The sequence below is a fragment of the Thunnus maccoyii genome, chromosome 19, assembly GCF_910596095.1.
Source record: "Thunnus maccoyii chromosome 19, fThuMac1.1, whole genome shotgun sequence".
NCBI lineage: Eukaryota > Metazoa > Chordata > Actinopteri > Scombriformes > Scombridae > Thunnus > Thunnus maccoyii.
In genome coordinates this window covers 10,557,501-10,570,931 of record NC_056551.1, presented here as the reverse complement: position 1 = coordinate 10,570,931, position 13,431 = coordinate 10,557,501, and the positions used below count along the sequence as shown (strand labels likewise).

General features: G+C 38.3%; 2 protein-coding genes across 4 annotated transcripts in view; one reads left to right on the top strand and one right to left on the bottom strand.

The window, feature by feature from the left end:
• The window catches only part of tnksa (tankyrase, TRF1-interacting ankyrin-related ADP-ribose polymerase a), an 82,728-nt gene extending 73,819 nt beyond the window's left edge, over positions 1-8,909 (top strand). For all 3 annotated transcript variants that reach the window (XM_042394736.1, XM_042394734.1, XM_042394735.1), the window contains 7 exons: positions 592-712; positions 1,055-1,152; positions 2,009-2,083; positions 2,277-2,382; positions 3,480-3,666; positions 4,342-4,498; positions 4,756-8,909. In XM_042394736.1, coding sequence (XP_042250670.1) covers positions 592-712; positions 1,055-1,152; positions 2,009-2,083; positions 2,277-2,382; positions 3,480-3,666; positions 4,342-4,498; positions 4,756-4,842 — 831 coding nt within the window. In that variant the 3' untranslated portion in view covers positions 4,843-8,909. The remainder of the gene's footprint in view (positions 1-591; positions 713-1,054; positions 1,153-2,008; positions 2,084-2,276; positions 2,383-3,479; positions 3,667-4,341; positions 4,499-4,755) is intronic.
• A 4,359-nt stretch (positions 8,910-13,268) lies between these two features.
• Positions 13,269-13,431, bottom strand: part of dusp4 (dual specificity phosphatase 4) — a 10,076-nt gene continuing 9,913 nt past the window's right edge. Inside the window, exon 4 of the mRNA XM_042395220.1 lies at positions 13,269-13,431. This exon is cut by the window's right edge and continues 3,060 nt beyond it. The gene's annotated coding sequence lies outside the window, so the exon portion shown is untranslated.

Below are 13,431 nucleotides of genomic sequence, written 5' to 3'. Positions count from 1 at the left end.
ATGCCTTCAGTGAATTCTCCACAGTGTATTTTAGGCTGTGATGATTTATACCAGCAATCGTGATCACAGCAAGACGGCGGAAAGTAGGTATAGGTTACCGTTTGAAAAACTGAGTTATCTCTGCCTCCAGCATGAATCTCATCTCGGTTCTCCTTGAACAAACTTGCAAAACTTTACCATCACCAATTTGCATATCAATGGCTTGATTACTGCCATCCATTCATTGACCTTTTCCTCATGCCTCTTTTGTCTTTCTCTCATGAATATTTGTCACACCCACTGTCTCTGCAGTATGTCTTAGATAATTGAATCCATTATCATCAATTGCTTTTCATTTTGGTGACCAGTTATGGTATGAGCCACCGTTGTCACCACAATCACTATTAAACCGTCAGTCTAAGTGTGTGAAGAATTCTACCACAGTCAAATATAGTCAAACATCATAATTTGATGTAGTAGTCAGATGTGTAAGTAGAAGTATAGCTAAGGTAGCTACTGTAATTATGATCATATAGTGTTATTTTACATTCTTTTGATGGCAGACGCAACCATCAGCAAGACTGACATGACTTCTTTGCTGTTTCCGGGCAGATTTCGCTGGATGTGCTGGCAGACATGGGTCACGAGGAGCTCAAAGAGATCGGCATCAACGCTTACGGGCACAGACACAAACTCATCAAGGGCATCGAGAGGCTGCTGGGAGGCCAGCAAGGTCAGGAAACACAGAGACACACACACACACACACACATATCGAGTGTGAGTGTGTACTTGTGAGCTTTTAGGGAGGCGCAAGTGTAGGGAGATGTTGCATCAGATGAATCATATAAAAAATAAAATGTATATTCAGTCAGTGCAGTTGATGATGGTTACACATTTTCAAGGTAAGGATGCGCAGTAAACCTGCCTCTGCTTTTAGAAACACTAAGCAGATGATGATCAGATGTTGTCTCAGGTGACCTGTACACCAGATTCCTAAAATGTCGGTGTCATCATTTATTCTTCGTTTGATTCATCCTCTCCTGACTCGCGTTCATTCAAAATGTGTATCGGTAGGTGCAAACCCGTACCTGACGTTCCACTGCTCCAGTCAGGGCACCGTGCTGATCGACCTGGCACCGGATGATAAGGAGTTCCAGTCTGTGGAGGAGGAAGTATGCAAACACACACGCTTCATTTCATTCATCATCTTTATTTAGACATAGACACTACACACATTTAGGTGATGGTGGTTATTTTTTACCCTCAGTATCTACATGATTTTCTAGCAGTCTGGACAAATAATTTAAGAAATTTAAATTTTGTGCATGTGCGTTATTTGTACTTGCAGCCATCTGGTTAAGGACACACCATGCAGTGTCACCACAGTACAGCAGCTCAGTATGCGATGCTCCACTGACTATACCGCTCTTGTAAATGAAACCAGTAATTAAAGAAGACAGCAGATATCAGTCTGAACGAGTTTAAAATTAATAAGGACTGTCAGACGTTAACAGAAATTTAACAGGTAATTTAAACTGTAATTTTTATTTGAAAAATGACTGACATGAGGTCTCTCCAGGCTGCGCTTCTAATATTAGAAAATATAGGTTACAGTAAATGCCTTATTTTATGTTATAGACATCAGTAATTGAAGTTATCAGAGATATACTTTTACCACAGGTGTTTTCAAAGAATCTCCTCTGAATGAATGAGTCGCTGTTCTGCAAGCTGAAACACCAGATATAAAAAGAAAAAAATCAAACAAGCTTAAAGTTTGCATTGTTACTCGAGGTGGTCACTGAAGATCGCTCTCTGAATATGAAAACACTCCTGGAGTTCTAAGCTAAAAAATGACTCATCACATCAAGTCTCCAGAGAGCGCTATGAATCACACCAGATATTATTCACGATATGTGGAAATAAATTCATTCGAATTTTTTTATCCCAAACGTTTTCCCTTTTTAACCTTTAAAACCTCTGCGTGTGTGTGTGTGTCATTTGATTGTCTTCTATATGTTTCCTCTTAAGCTACAGAGCACTATCAGAGAACACCGCGATGGAGGCAACGCAGGCGGAGTCTTCAGCCAGTACAACATCATCAAGGTGTGTACTCAAAAACACAAACACACATATACAGACACAGAGACCAGTTTTGTTTTGTTTTTTTTGACCACAAATAAGGAATTTGAGATTATGTGTCTTGTTTGACTTCTGCAGATACATTTAAATTCTTATTTCATGGCACAAGTGACACTTTTCTCTCTTAATTTCACTCTTCCTCCCTCCGACTCTGCAGATTCAGAAGGTGGTGAATAAGAAGTTAAGGGAGAGATACGCACACAGACAAAAGGAAATTGCAGACGAGAATCATAACCACCACAACGAGCGTATGCTGTTTCACGGTAAATAAATTAATGTGATACAATACAGGGCAGCATGGTGGGTTTCCCCATCATATACCATACAGTGCAGATGTAATGCTAGCATCGTTACGGTATATACGGTACATTTTTTACATTTATTACATAAATAGTGTGTTTCAGGATGACAGCTGAGTATAAATTTTGAAAAGTTTGTTGTTGTTTTGTTCGTAAACTTTACTTTTTTGACAAAAAATACACCAAAATCTGGTTATTCTCAAGTTGAAGACACGCATCACAAGACTATAATTTGCACAACCTCTTCATCATCATTAAGCTTTGGTGATCACGTCTTCACCGTTGCTTCAGTCACTTCCTCCTAAGTAAAACGCAACTCAGGCTTCTGCTTCAAGGTTCAACCATTCATGTTCTGAGATGAACTCTGACTACAATGTCGTCATGGTTGCAGCCCGACTGTAAGCTTGAACAAATCCCATTAATCTTCCATGTCCCCTCGCAACCACAAGTTTCAGCCAGGGCGACGCCCGCAGGACCGCAGCCGAGTTCTCGTTTCTTTTAACCTTTAAACACTGTAGAGAAGAAAATCCCAAGAAGTCGTAGCTTCTGTGATGCCTGAAACGGTTTATCTGACAAGAACGATCGTACTTTGTTGAGAGTGTCTTAGATCGTGGATTTCCCACGATAACGCTTAGTCAGTATCTGGATTTCTCTACCTTGTCTGCATTCTTTATACTTGTGCTTTATTTATTTATTTGTGATTCACTGTCTGGAGATGTGAGCTCTTTATAAAAGTGTAGGTGTACCTATCATAGCGGAGTCTGAATGTAGACATCTTCACAGACACTACTATGTGTTTTCATGATCATTTTTTAACTGATTATTATTGGCAACTTGCATTTGGGGACTCCTCCAGTGAAGGCTCCAGAAAATGAGTCAGATTAGGATATGTTGTATTTTTTAAAGCCAAAACAAACCAAGTTGTGTTGGAAAGTTTCCAAGTTCCCATAAAGAAAACATGTCCGTATAGGAGGCGTCCTCACTGTGGAGGCCTGCAGGCAGAATATCTTAATACAGATGTGTCCTTTCTCAGTTTCACAAGTTTTTCATTCTCTTGCCAGGCTCTCCCTTCATCAACGCCATCATTCATAAGGGCTTTGACGAGCGCCACGCCTACATTGGCGGCATGTTCGGCGCCGGGATCTATTTTGCAGAGAACTCCTCCAAAAGCAACCAGTACGTGTACGGGATTGGTGGAGGCACAGGATGTCCCACCCACAAAGACCGCTCCTGCTACGTGTGTCACAGGTGAGACATCTTATTAGAGTAGGCAAAATGAATTGACTCCGCCGCCATGGTAACCGGCTCTTCTTCCAAACCAACTAGAAATCATATCACTTTACTTTACGTGTGACAGGAAAGAACTGTAGCTGTATCTCAATTACAAAATCCTAATCCTGAACAGGTTTTATGCTGTGAGTTTACGCAGATTTTTAACTGTGCTGTTATAGTCCCACCATGCATTGCACAAAGAAAAAGGAGGAGAAACTCGCAGCTTTAAAGAAATAAAACATAACTTGGATGATCATGAGAAAACAAAAGGTTTTTTTTGTTTTCTTGACTTCCTCGGCATTCGTGGTATTCCAAAGCAGCAGTTTCATTGACATCCATTGGTGCTTGTATCATTTCCTGTTACTACAAAACAGTAAAGCAAATTTATTATTTGTATACTAATTGCAAAAACAGTATACTATGAGAGTTAGAATATAGTATGCACTGTATACTATAATTATGTAGGATGGAAGTGGGACACAGGCAGAGAGAGGAGGGATTTGAGAACCTTTTATCAGCTGGAATCACTGTTGTTATTGCAGGTAGCAATAAAATATAAAGCATATTATGACGTGGAGTAAAAATATATTAATAAAACAAAATTTTGACCTTACTGTTGATAGCATCGGTGTGCATGTGTTTGTATTCCAGGCAGATGCTGTTCTGCAGGGTGACGCTGGGTAAGTCGTTTCTTCAGTTCAGTGCGATGAAAATGGCCCACGCCCCCCCTGGACACCACTCTGTTATAGGACGGCCCAGTGTTAACGGACTGGCGTACGCAGAGTACGTCATCTACAGAGGGGAGCAGGTCAGTACACACACATAAACACATGTTATTCATGTCTGCATGTCTGTTAAACACCTTTTGTGACATATTGTTTTATGAAATAAGAAGAATGTATAAATCCATTTGTCATTTCCTTTATAAAATAAGAAGAAAATGATGAAAAAGCACAATTCACAGAGGCTAAGATGACATCTTGTGTTTATTTTATGATGTTTTATCAATCCACTTATGACTCCAGCACTAGAAATAAGCCTAACATTTAGTTTCCTTGTTCACAGGCTTATCCAGAATACTTGATCACCTACCAGATCGTGAAGCCGGAGAGTGTGGCCGCTCCTGCTGCCACCGCTGAGCAGAAGTCCTAAAACACAACCACAGCTGGATCAGAAGATATAGTGGACTAGAGGCACTCTCTCAGAGAACTGAACTAGAAGGCGTTTCAAACCTCTGACCCAAAATAAAAGTCTCCAGAGCTGAACTTGAGGTGGGTGAGGTTAAGTGTGGACCAGGTGCGAGACCCTTGAAAATGGACCCAGACATTTCTAAGCAGCAGAAGAAGAACAGGAAGATGAGGAGGCAGTGTCTTTGAGTTTTAGGGGTACAATACATGCATAGTCCTAAGCAGCAGAATGCAAAAATCCATCAGATTCTTTAATTAATTGGATCTAATTCTGCAGAACAAAGAAATGGTTTGATCCACAGCTCTGGAAGTGTATCAGTAAGCCAATTTTTTAATTTGCAAGGCCTCCAGCTTGATTCTATAAAAGCGATTAAGAAAACAATTAGAACAAGACACAGTCCAAAGCAAAACAAACACTCCTGATTTAGCACCTTTGCACTGCTCGTGTATTCTACCCCGAGTTTTTAATGTGTTGTTTTGATCGTGTCCTCTTTCGGCTTCGTGCATCATCCGCAGCTAAACAATACCCTGAGGCCACAGCTATTGTCGTGCTGAACAGAACAGAAATCATGCGAGGCTGATGCGTCTCTGTATGTCTCACATCGTCTCTGTTGTAAACAAAGAAAAAAGATGAAATGAGTGCGAGCGCAGACGAGTGAAAGAGATTATGATGGACAAATACCCAGAAGTTAATAAGAAGAAAAACAAACAGGACACTAAGAGACCACAATCCACTGCTGCTACAGTGACGGCTGCAGACTTTCCACTACAGTCCGAACAGGGACCATCTTCAACAGACCAAACCAAGTTCATATCAGAGCTGCTGTAGCCGCTGCCAGCAAAACAGTGAAGAAACATAATATGGTCATCACTTATAAAGGCATTTTTAGGTTTACGTTGCCAGATAACCCCAATTCTTCAAAGGTGTTTGTGGAGCGGAGTTGTGACAAGTAAGCAGCAACCACAGATGCCGTCAATTAAGCCAACATTCCCTGAACATACCACTTTTTGAGCCCTGCTTTCATTTAAATGAAAACAGTTATGGGAAAATTTGTCCCAATTAGGAACAAGATTGTCACAACAAAAAAGAATTTGGAGGCTTTCCCATTCAATTTGATTGTCCGTTTTGAAGTGGTCATCATAGGAACTACATCTAATAGAACTTCCACATCAGCTTTGACTTGCCAAACGTGGTGGTTGCTGCTTGTTTCAGCCCAGTTCAGATTAAAACAGTCCAAATTCGCTCTTTTACCAGAACCAGGAGGACCACGAGAGACCAGACTTGTGACACAGTCACATGTTCATGCATATACACTGCACACAAACTTGTTCACACACTGAACACTCTCCTCTTTTAATTACAGCTGCATTTGGCAGCTGAAACTAGCACACTGTTGGCTCAGAAACAGTAGGTAGAGTTTGAACTTCAGTTCCTAGAAAAGTCACTAACGCCATGTTTACCGACCCTGAGAGATCGGTGATCTAATACACCAGAGGAGCCCAAAAAGAGAGATAAAAGATGAAAACATTAATTCAAGCTTCCAGAGGTCTGACTGGAAAAAAATGGAACATTATTCTCTTTTAAGCTTGGTGATTAATCCTGATTTTGTCTAGTGCAGCTTTACATTTACACCTCTGTCATTCATTCAGTTACATCTGAGGCATCTTTTTGTTTTGTATCTGAATGTCTTTCAGATCCAAAATTTTCCCTGTTGTTGTTGTTGTTGTTTACATGAAACTGCTGCCTTCCAACCCCTTTCCTCTCTACATGTAACCCCTTGGTGGTTGATGCCCCCTAGTGGTGCGACAGAGGAATTACAGGCTTGCAGCAGATGGAGTGTTAGTACTATTTATTTGTGTTTTTTAGTCATATAACAGGCATTTATTCCATTTTTGTTCACTTCCTGTCATCTTTTCTTTATTTTTCCCTTATTTTTACACTCCTGAGTTTACAATCCTCAAACATGAAGCAAATGTGAAAGGTGAGCTTAAGTCATTCAGCCGGCTGGTCACAGGCTGCAAAAAGATATTTATATAGTCAGGTATCTGCAGGTTGACTGAGGATGATGATGAAGAGGATAACGGATATGTTGTATATGAAGATGAGCTGTCACACATCTGTTTGTGTCAAACCTCATAACAGCAAGATTAGCAAACTCCTCACACTATGTACTGTAAGCTTGATTTTATTTTACTATACTGACTATGTTTTTTCTGCTGATAGTTTATTTGTTCTGTACGTTATTTTTTAACACTGTACACCACACGGGACCACATACAGTTTAGTGTCTTTCATGGTGATTACTTCAGATTATGTCAAGCAATGCTGAAATCTTGTAAAACGGAAACAGAAATGCCCTTAAAAGGTTTTGAAAATGAACAGATTGCTTTGAAAGTACTCGTAAAGTCATTATGATACAGTTTACCATAATCAGACCCACATACATGTGATTGTTTAAAGATTTTTAAACATCAGGCATTAGTCAGGGATGGGATTTTTAAGAATTTGAACACAAAACATATCGAGAGTTTGATATTTGCTCTCCGTTTATCCTAACACTGTTAGCATTACAGTGTCTACCTGTCAAACTCAGATTTCAGCTGATTTGCGCTTCATTGAAAGGTGAAGATGACGTTGGTCTGAGCCAAGTGTGAAACAAGCATTAAGTCCTTGTTTAGTGTGAAGTAAGAGTCTTTCTTCAAGTGGTTCCAGTGAGAGTTAAGTGGCAGCTCAAAATAGCCGCCTCTCTGACTAACAGACTAAACCTTTTTATCAGATTATTTTCAAGCCGTGAAGTTTTCACACTAGAATTTTTCCCTCAGTTTTGCAAAACCATCTGCAGCCCACATTTGATAGTAATAGTTCATCCCAATAACAATGAATGATATCATACATAATTTATGTAGCAGCACATTTCAACAAATTACTAAGTGATTAATTACGGGGGAAATGAAAAGGAAATTAATTAAAACTGAAATAGAAATGAAAAGACGGAATAACAACCGATGACTAAACTTGAAATGAGAAAATGAATAATCTTGAAATTAAATGATAATGGAAGTTTTTTTTTGGAGGAAAAACAAAAGAGTTGCAGTGCAGGGACACAGTTAACACAAATGTAAAATCCAGTCTGTTAACTCTTTTTTTAGATGCGCCTGAAGATCAGATTTTTACCTGCCTTGAAGATCTAATGGGAAACTTACATTTCTCTAAAAATCAATACATAATAATCAAATGATTGTTTTTCCATTTCACAAAATGCCCAGATCTTGATCTATAAAGCTCAGAATAGAGTTTTAAACTGATCAATGTCACTACAGGCGGCATGGGACAAAAAACAAACAAACAAATTAATAGTTTTTTGGAAACCAGCAAAAATTTTGACATTTCCCTGTTTTTAACACCTTTTACATCATCTTCAATCAAACAAACTCTGCACTAGAACAGAGGTTTCAGATAAAGTGGCAGCATCACTGTTGGCTCTCAGAACAGACAGAGCAGGTGGAGTTTATGGAGTTGACCTCATTAAGGTCAGCAGAACTGTATGATTTATCAGAAGAGAGCTGAGGCTTTGTTTTAAATGAGACTGTAAATAAACTAACTCCAGATGGGCCTTTTAACAGGTCTTTTATGGATAATTTTGAGTTTATTTTTCTTGGGTTTTTTTCCTTTGAAAGACTTTTCAAAGACTTTTTTATGTGATAACTGTTTGAATCATGTTTTTCGCTGATCTGTGTCTACTTATCTGTCTCAAGGGCCAGTCAGCCATGTTGTTGTAAATAGTTTGGAGCGCTGTGTGCGAGTGTGTGTGGGTGCGTGCGAGCGTGTGTGTTCAGTTAATCCATGTCTCACCTTCTGACCTGCCTTCTACCAAAAACCACCAGTTTAATTAACACATTTCCTCATCAGTTATGTTTGACCTCCTGTTGTACAGACGGTTGTACAGAGCTGCTGACCAGCTAACACGCGGAACAAAGAAACTCCTTCACTCTTGTACAGAAGAAAATCCTTAATAAAAGAACTTAACAAACTGTCTTTTTGTTTTACTTGAGCCGAAAGTCTTAATTAGTTTCAAAAACATGATTTTAGTTTGAGTTGAACATTAGTTATTAATCATCTTTCTTCAGTATTTACTCCTTTTTTACCATTTTTTTACCTTTTTTTACCACAAACTACAGCCTCCACAATTACCATAAAGTTAAAACAGCACCTCTCTAAAACAGTTTAAGCAAAAAAACAAACATTCAAACTTTCATGAAGGTGGGATTTATTGCAGGGCTGTTTCACTAGACTGTATTGGTTTTGGTTGGGTGTACCTAATAAACTGACAATAGAGTTCACAGGCTGTAACCTGCACATGCATGCAACTAGAACTAAAATTAGCTAATTGATACTATTTTACTTTTTTTTTGTTTTCTGACCTTCCACTGCACTATTTCTCTGTCTAACTGCAATCTGTTTTGATAACTGTATTTTAATGAGACATCAGGCTGAACTGGAGTTAATCAACAAACCTATTTAGTGCTCATTGTAATCCAGACACAGAGAGATCTGGCAGACAAGGAGGTTTCAACTCAACATTTAAAAATAACTCAGGACATTTTTTCTCTCATCTGAGATTAGGGAGGCACTTCAGAGTCTTAAAACTCCAATACATCCTGTTTCCTGTAGCTTTCAATTGATTTCCTGTTTTTGCTTGGAGATGAATGGCCATAAGGGTGAAACGGTTTGGCACCTCAGCCAATCCGAGAACAGAAAGAAACACTGCGATTCATCAATCTAAATGTTCATCTGGATGGTAAATCAAGATGGTGAGAAAAAAGCAGAATCATCAATACCTTCACAGATAAAGAGCGCAGATCATCCTTTTTCGTTATCCATCTAACCACTGGCAGTTCTGGCATATTTAAACCACAGGAGCCAGACTGGAGCAAGCTGTTTTGCCAGAGGGGCCAGTTCATTTCACCTTGAAAGATGCTCATCTTACCAGTGGTGTGGTTGGAAAAAGTGGGGAAGCAAAGTGTGACAGATTATATAAATAAATAAGGTGTAAAACAGTCAGATTTGTAGTTGTATTGTGTCAGTGGAGTATGGAAGTCCTGGACTGCCAATAACAGAAAAAGATCAATTCTCATCACCAACTAGAAATGTAATTTTCCATTTGTGTGCACAGGACATAAAAACAGATTTAAAATGTCATTAAAAATGAATTATTACTGACGAAGTAAAATGAAAATGAAAATTCATTTGAACACTTGGTGGCATTTTGCATCCAATAAGACTTTTTTAATGAAAGACATATTGACATGTCGCAGAAAGACAAGCACAGGTGTAAATAATAAAATTCAGTGTCAGGGTCCTGGTGTTGTGCATGTTGGCTCACCGTCACACTGTCATGGTTTATAAGAATAGGACAGAGCCGTAGTTTTTACTTTTACTATGATGTATGTCCTATGATGTACTGTCCTATTGACTGAAATGTACCAATCAGAGAACAGCATTCCACTGCTCTGGTTTCTTGCAGCCAGGCTGCCTTATCTGTGGTCAGTATTTTAATGACTGGAAGAATCCTGCCATTATTACAATGACCATAAGAACATCAATTTCCATTCCATTAAAAATGTGCCAAAATCAGGGGACACACACACACACACACACACACACACACACAACAGTCTACAAGTCCTACAGTATCATCTACACTCCACATGTATTAAACCAACTGAGCAACCAATAAATTTAAGAAATTATTGCATTTGCCTTATATATACCTACAGTCTATAGACAGCAGCAATAACATATTGTAACAGCTGTAAAGAAAGACTAGGACAGCACTACAAATTGACTTTTTTAATTGCCACACTAATGTTTCGGGCAAGATGCCCTTCTTCAGCATGTGCACTGGTAATTACACAATCAATAGACACAGGTGGGGCTAATTATAAATGTCCACAACTGACACAATAGGTCCATCCCAGCAGGGGGAGCCACAAACAAATATGATGTAGGTTACTGACAGTGAATAAAACAGTGTATAGAAAATAATAAATAGAAGGAAAAAAAATACGAATTATATTCAGTTCATAAGAAACCTATGAAATCTCCTCATTCAACCCATTGGGAATGAGGGTGTTAAGGGAGTGTATCCAATACGCCTCCCACTGAAGAAGGATTCTGTCCCTGTTGCCAACTTTCCATGGCATATTCACTGTCTCAATGCCCATATAATGTAGTTCACTCAAGATGTGGTTATGACTACAAAATACGTTTTGTTTTCTCAACATAATATAAATTACATGGGCATTTTAACTGGTAAACCACATATTTAGTGTTGCATGTGATTCTGCCCCTAACCTTGATGTCAACACCAGATTTCGGATTGGGTGAATTGATTACCCTTAATCATACAATAACAGTGTATACCATTATGACAAGGAAAATTTCCACTAGGCATCTGAGACAGAAAATCCCAGATGTCTAGGTGGAGTTTGAAATGCGCTTGCAATTTGGGGGTCACTTTCCAATATATGCCAATGTCTACTCGCTACTTGTTTAACTGACTTAGATATAAGACAAGACCTTGCATTGGTGTCCAGATGACCTTAGAGGACCGGATAAATTGGAGAAGCAAGTCAGAAAGTTAGAGTGTCACAAGAGCAAGGAAAGCTTTATTGACAAGAAGTAAGCATTTGTTCTCAAACTAACTAATGCAGAGGTCTTATAACAGTTGTGTTGGGATCAAATTTGTTCTTTCATGTAATGAAAGCATTTTGAATTAGCTGTGGTCAGCCCACAGTCTTTAGGTAGACCAGTGAGGAACGCATTACAATAATCTAACCAAAAAGGGATAAACACCTGAATTTACAAGACATAAACACATGGATTGTACATCTTTAAGCATTTTCCTGAGACGATAAGTCTGTTTTGCTAAATATATTTTTAGGTTGATAAGTATGTGTGAGTGACATGGCTCAGAATCAATCTTAACACCCATATTTCCTGCTGCAGAGTCAAACACCAAACAAACATTATGTTCAGAATTTCAGGTTTGTCATTAAGCAGCAAAAAGTTGTTGGACGTCCAGTTGTTCCAGTTATCTTTAATGTAATCATCAGTGATTTAACAGGGCTGAGAGATGAGACTGGGAAATGATAAAATCTATTTTAATTAAATGAGAATAATAGGTATTTTAGATAGTAAATGGGTTCTGGCTGAAAATACCACCCTTGCTGTTTAGGAGGACTAAAAGGAACCATCATCTGAAACAGGCTAAATGGGGACAATTAAATGATCTCACCACTGGATGGTGCTGCAGACTAAGACCCTATCTGAAAATACAAGGATGCAATGGGTTTTTGGTATTTTTAATGACAAAGAATGCACATGCTGTACATAGATTACCTATTTGTATCACATTATAAAGGATTTATGTTAGAGAGGATTTCTTGTTGATATCAATTAAAGCAGAATTAGAGAGCTGCCAGCACTTGAATGCAGAGATAACAGCAGCAAAACCCAACACCAGTTGTAATTCTTGTATATTTTGTTGTTCTTGCAAGTGGATTTCTAATTTTATTTTTAAAAATCCTTTTTTGTTTATTAAATTTGCTAAATTGACTCTTGGAATACTGGATTCTGCATTTTCAGACACTTTTCACCGATTTTTTCATTTAAAAATCTGTTATTAATTATTTGCATCCACCCTCAATAATAAATATGACATGCCACAGTTTGTCTTTGACTTCTGAGAATCCACTTTTTAAGTAAAGTGTAATGTATTAATTAGAAAGTGTTATTATAAGAGGGGGAACTTCAGTAAAAATCCCCTTTTACTTGTTTTGACACTATTATCTTATCAGTCTGTGTTTACATGAGTCATTGTCTGATGTTTTGTTCCACCTCGACCCCACATTTTGCTAAATGCTAAAGATCTACTGTACTTCTACAGTACGTCTGTGTATGATTTTATAAAATCCTACATTCCCCATAATTCCATATACAATGTGAAGTTGTTATGTTGGAGAGATATTATTCAATGTCTTCATTATCATATGATGATATGTATTCATAATGTATATTTGTTCAGTTTCACACTCTATCATACAAAGAAAGCACATACAACATAATTAAGAACATTGTTTATTCAACAGTGGATCTTCAGTAATAAATAAATGCACAGATCATTCATTCCACAAGAAAATTGAGGGAAAGTTGTTTTTCTTTTTTTTATATAAATGTCCAAGTGGAGGATTGATATTGCCATGATGAGTAAACAGCATTGACCAGACAGAGAGACAGTCAAGACGGATGGACTAACACAGAGAGACAGACAGACAGATAGACACAGACCACACAGATGTGTACAAAGTATTGCGTTTTTCACTGATTGGCTCTCTCTCTCTCTCTCTCTCTCTCTCTCTCTCTCTCTCTCTCTCTCTACATGGACAAAATGTCTTTCTGCAAAGTCTAGTCAGTCTATCATCACCATGATGTGCAAATCAATCATAAATTATAAATACAGTATTGCATCACTTCAAAGTGCTACAGAGATAG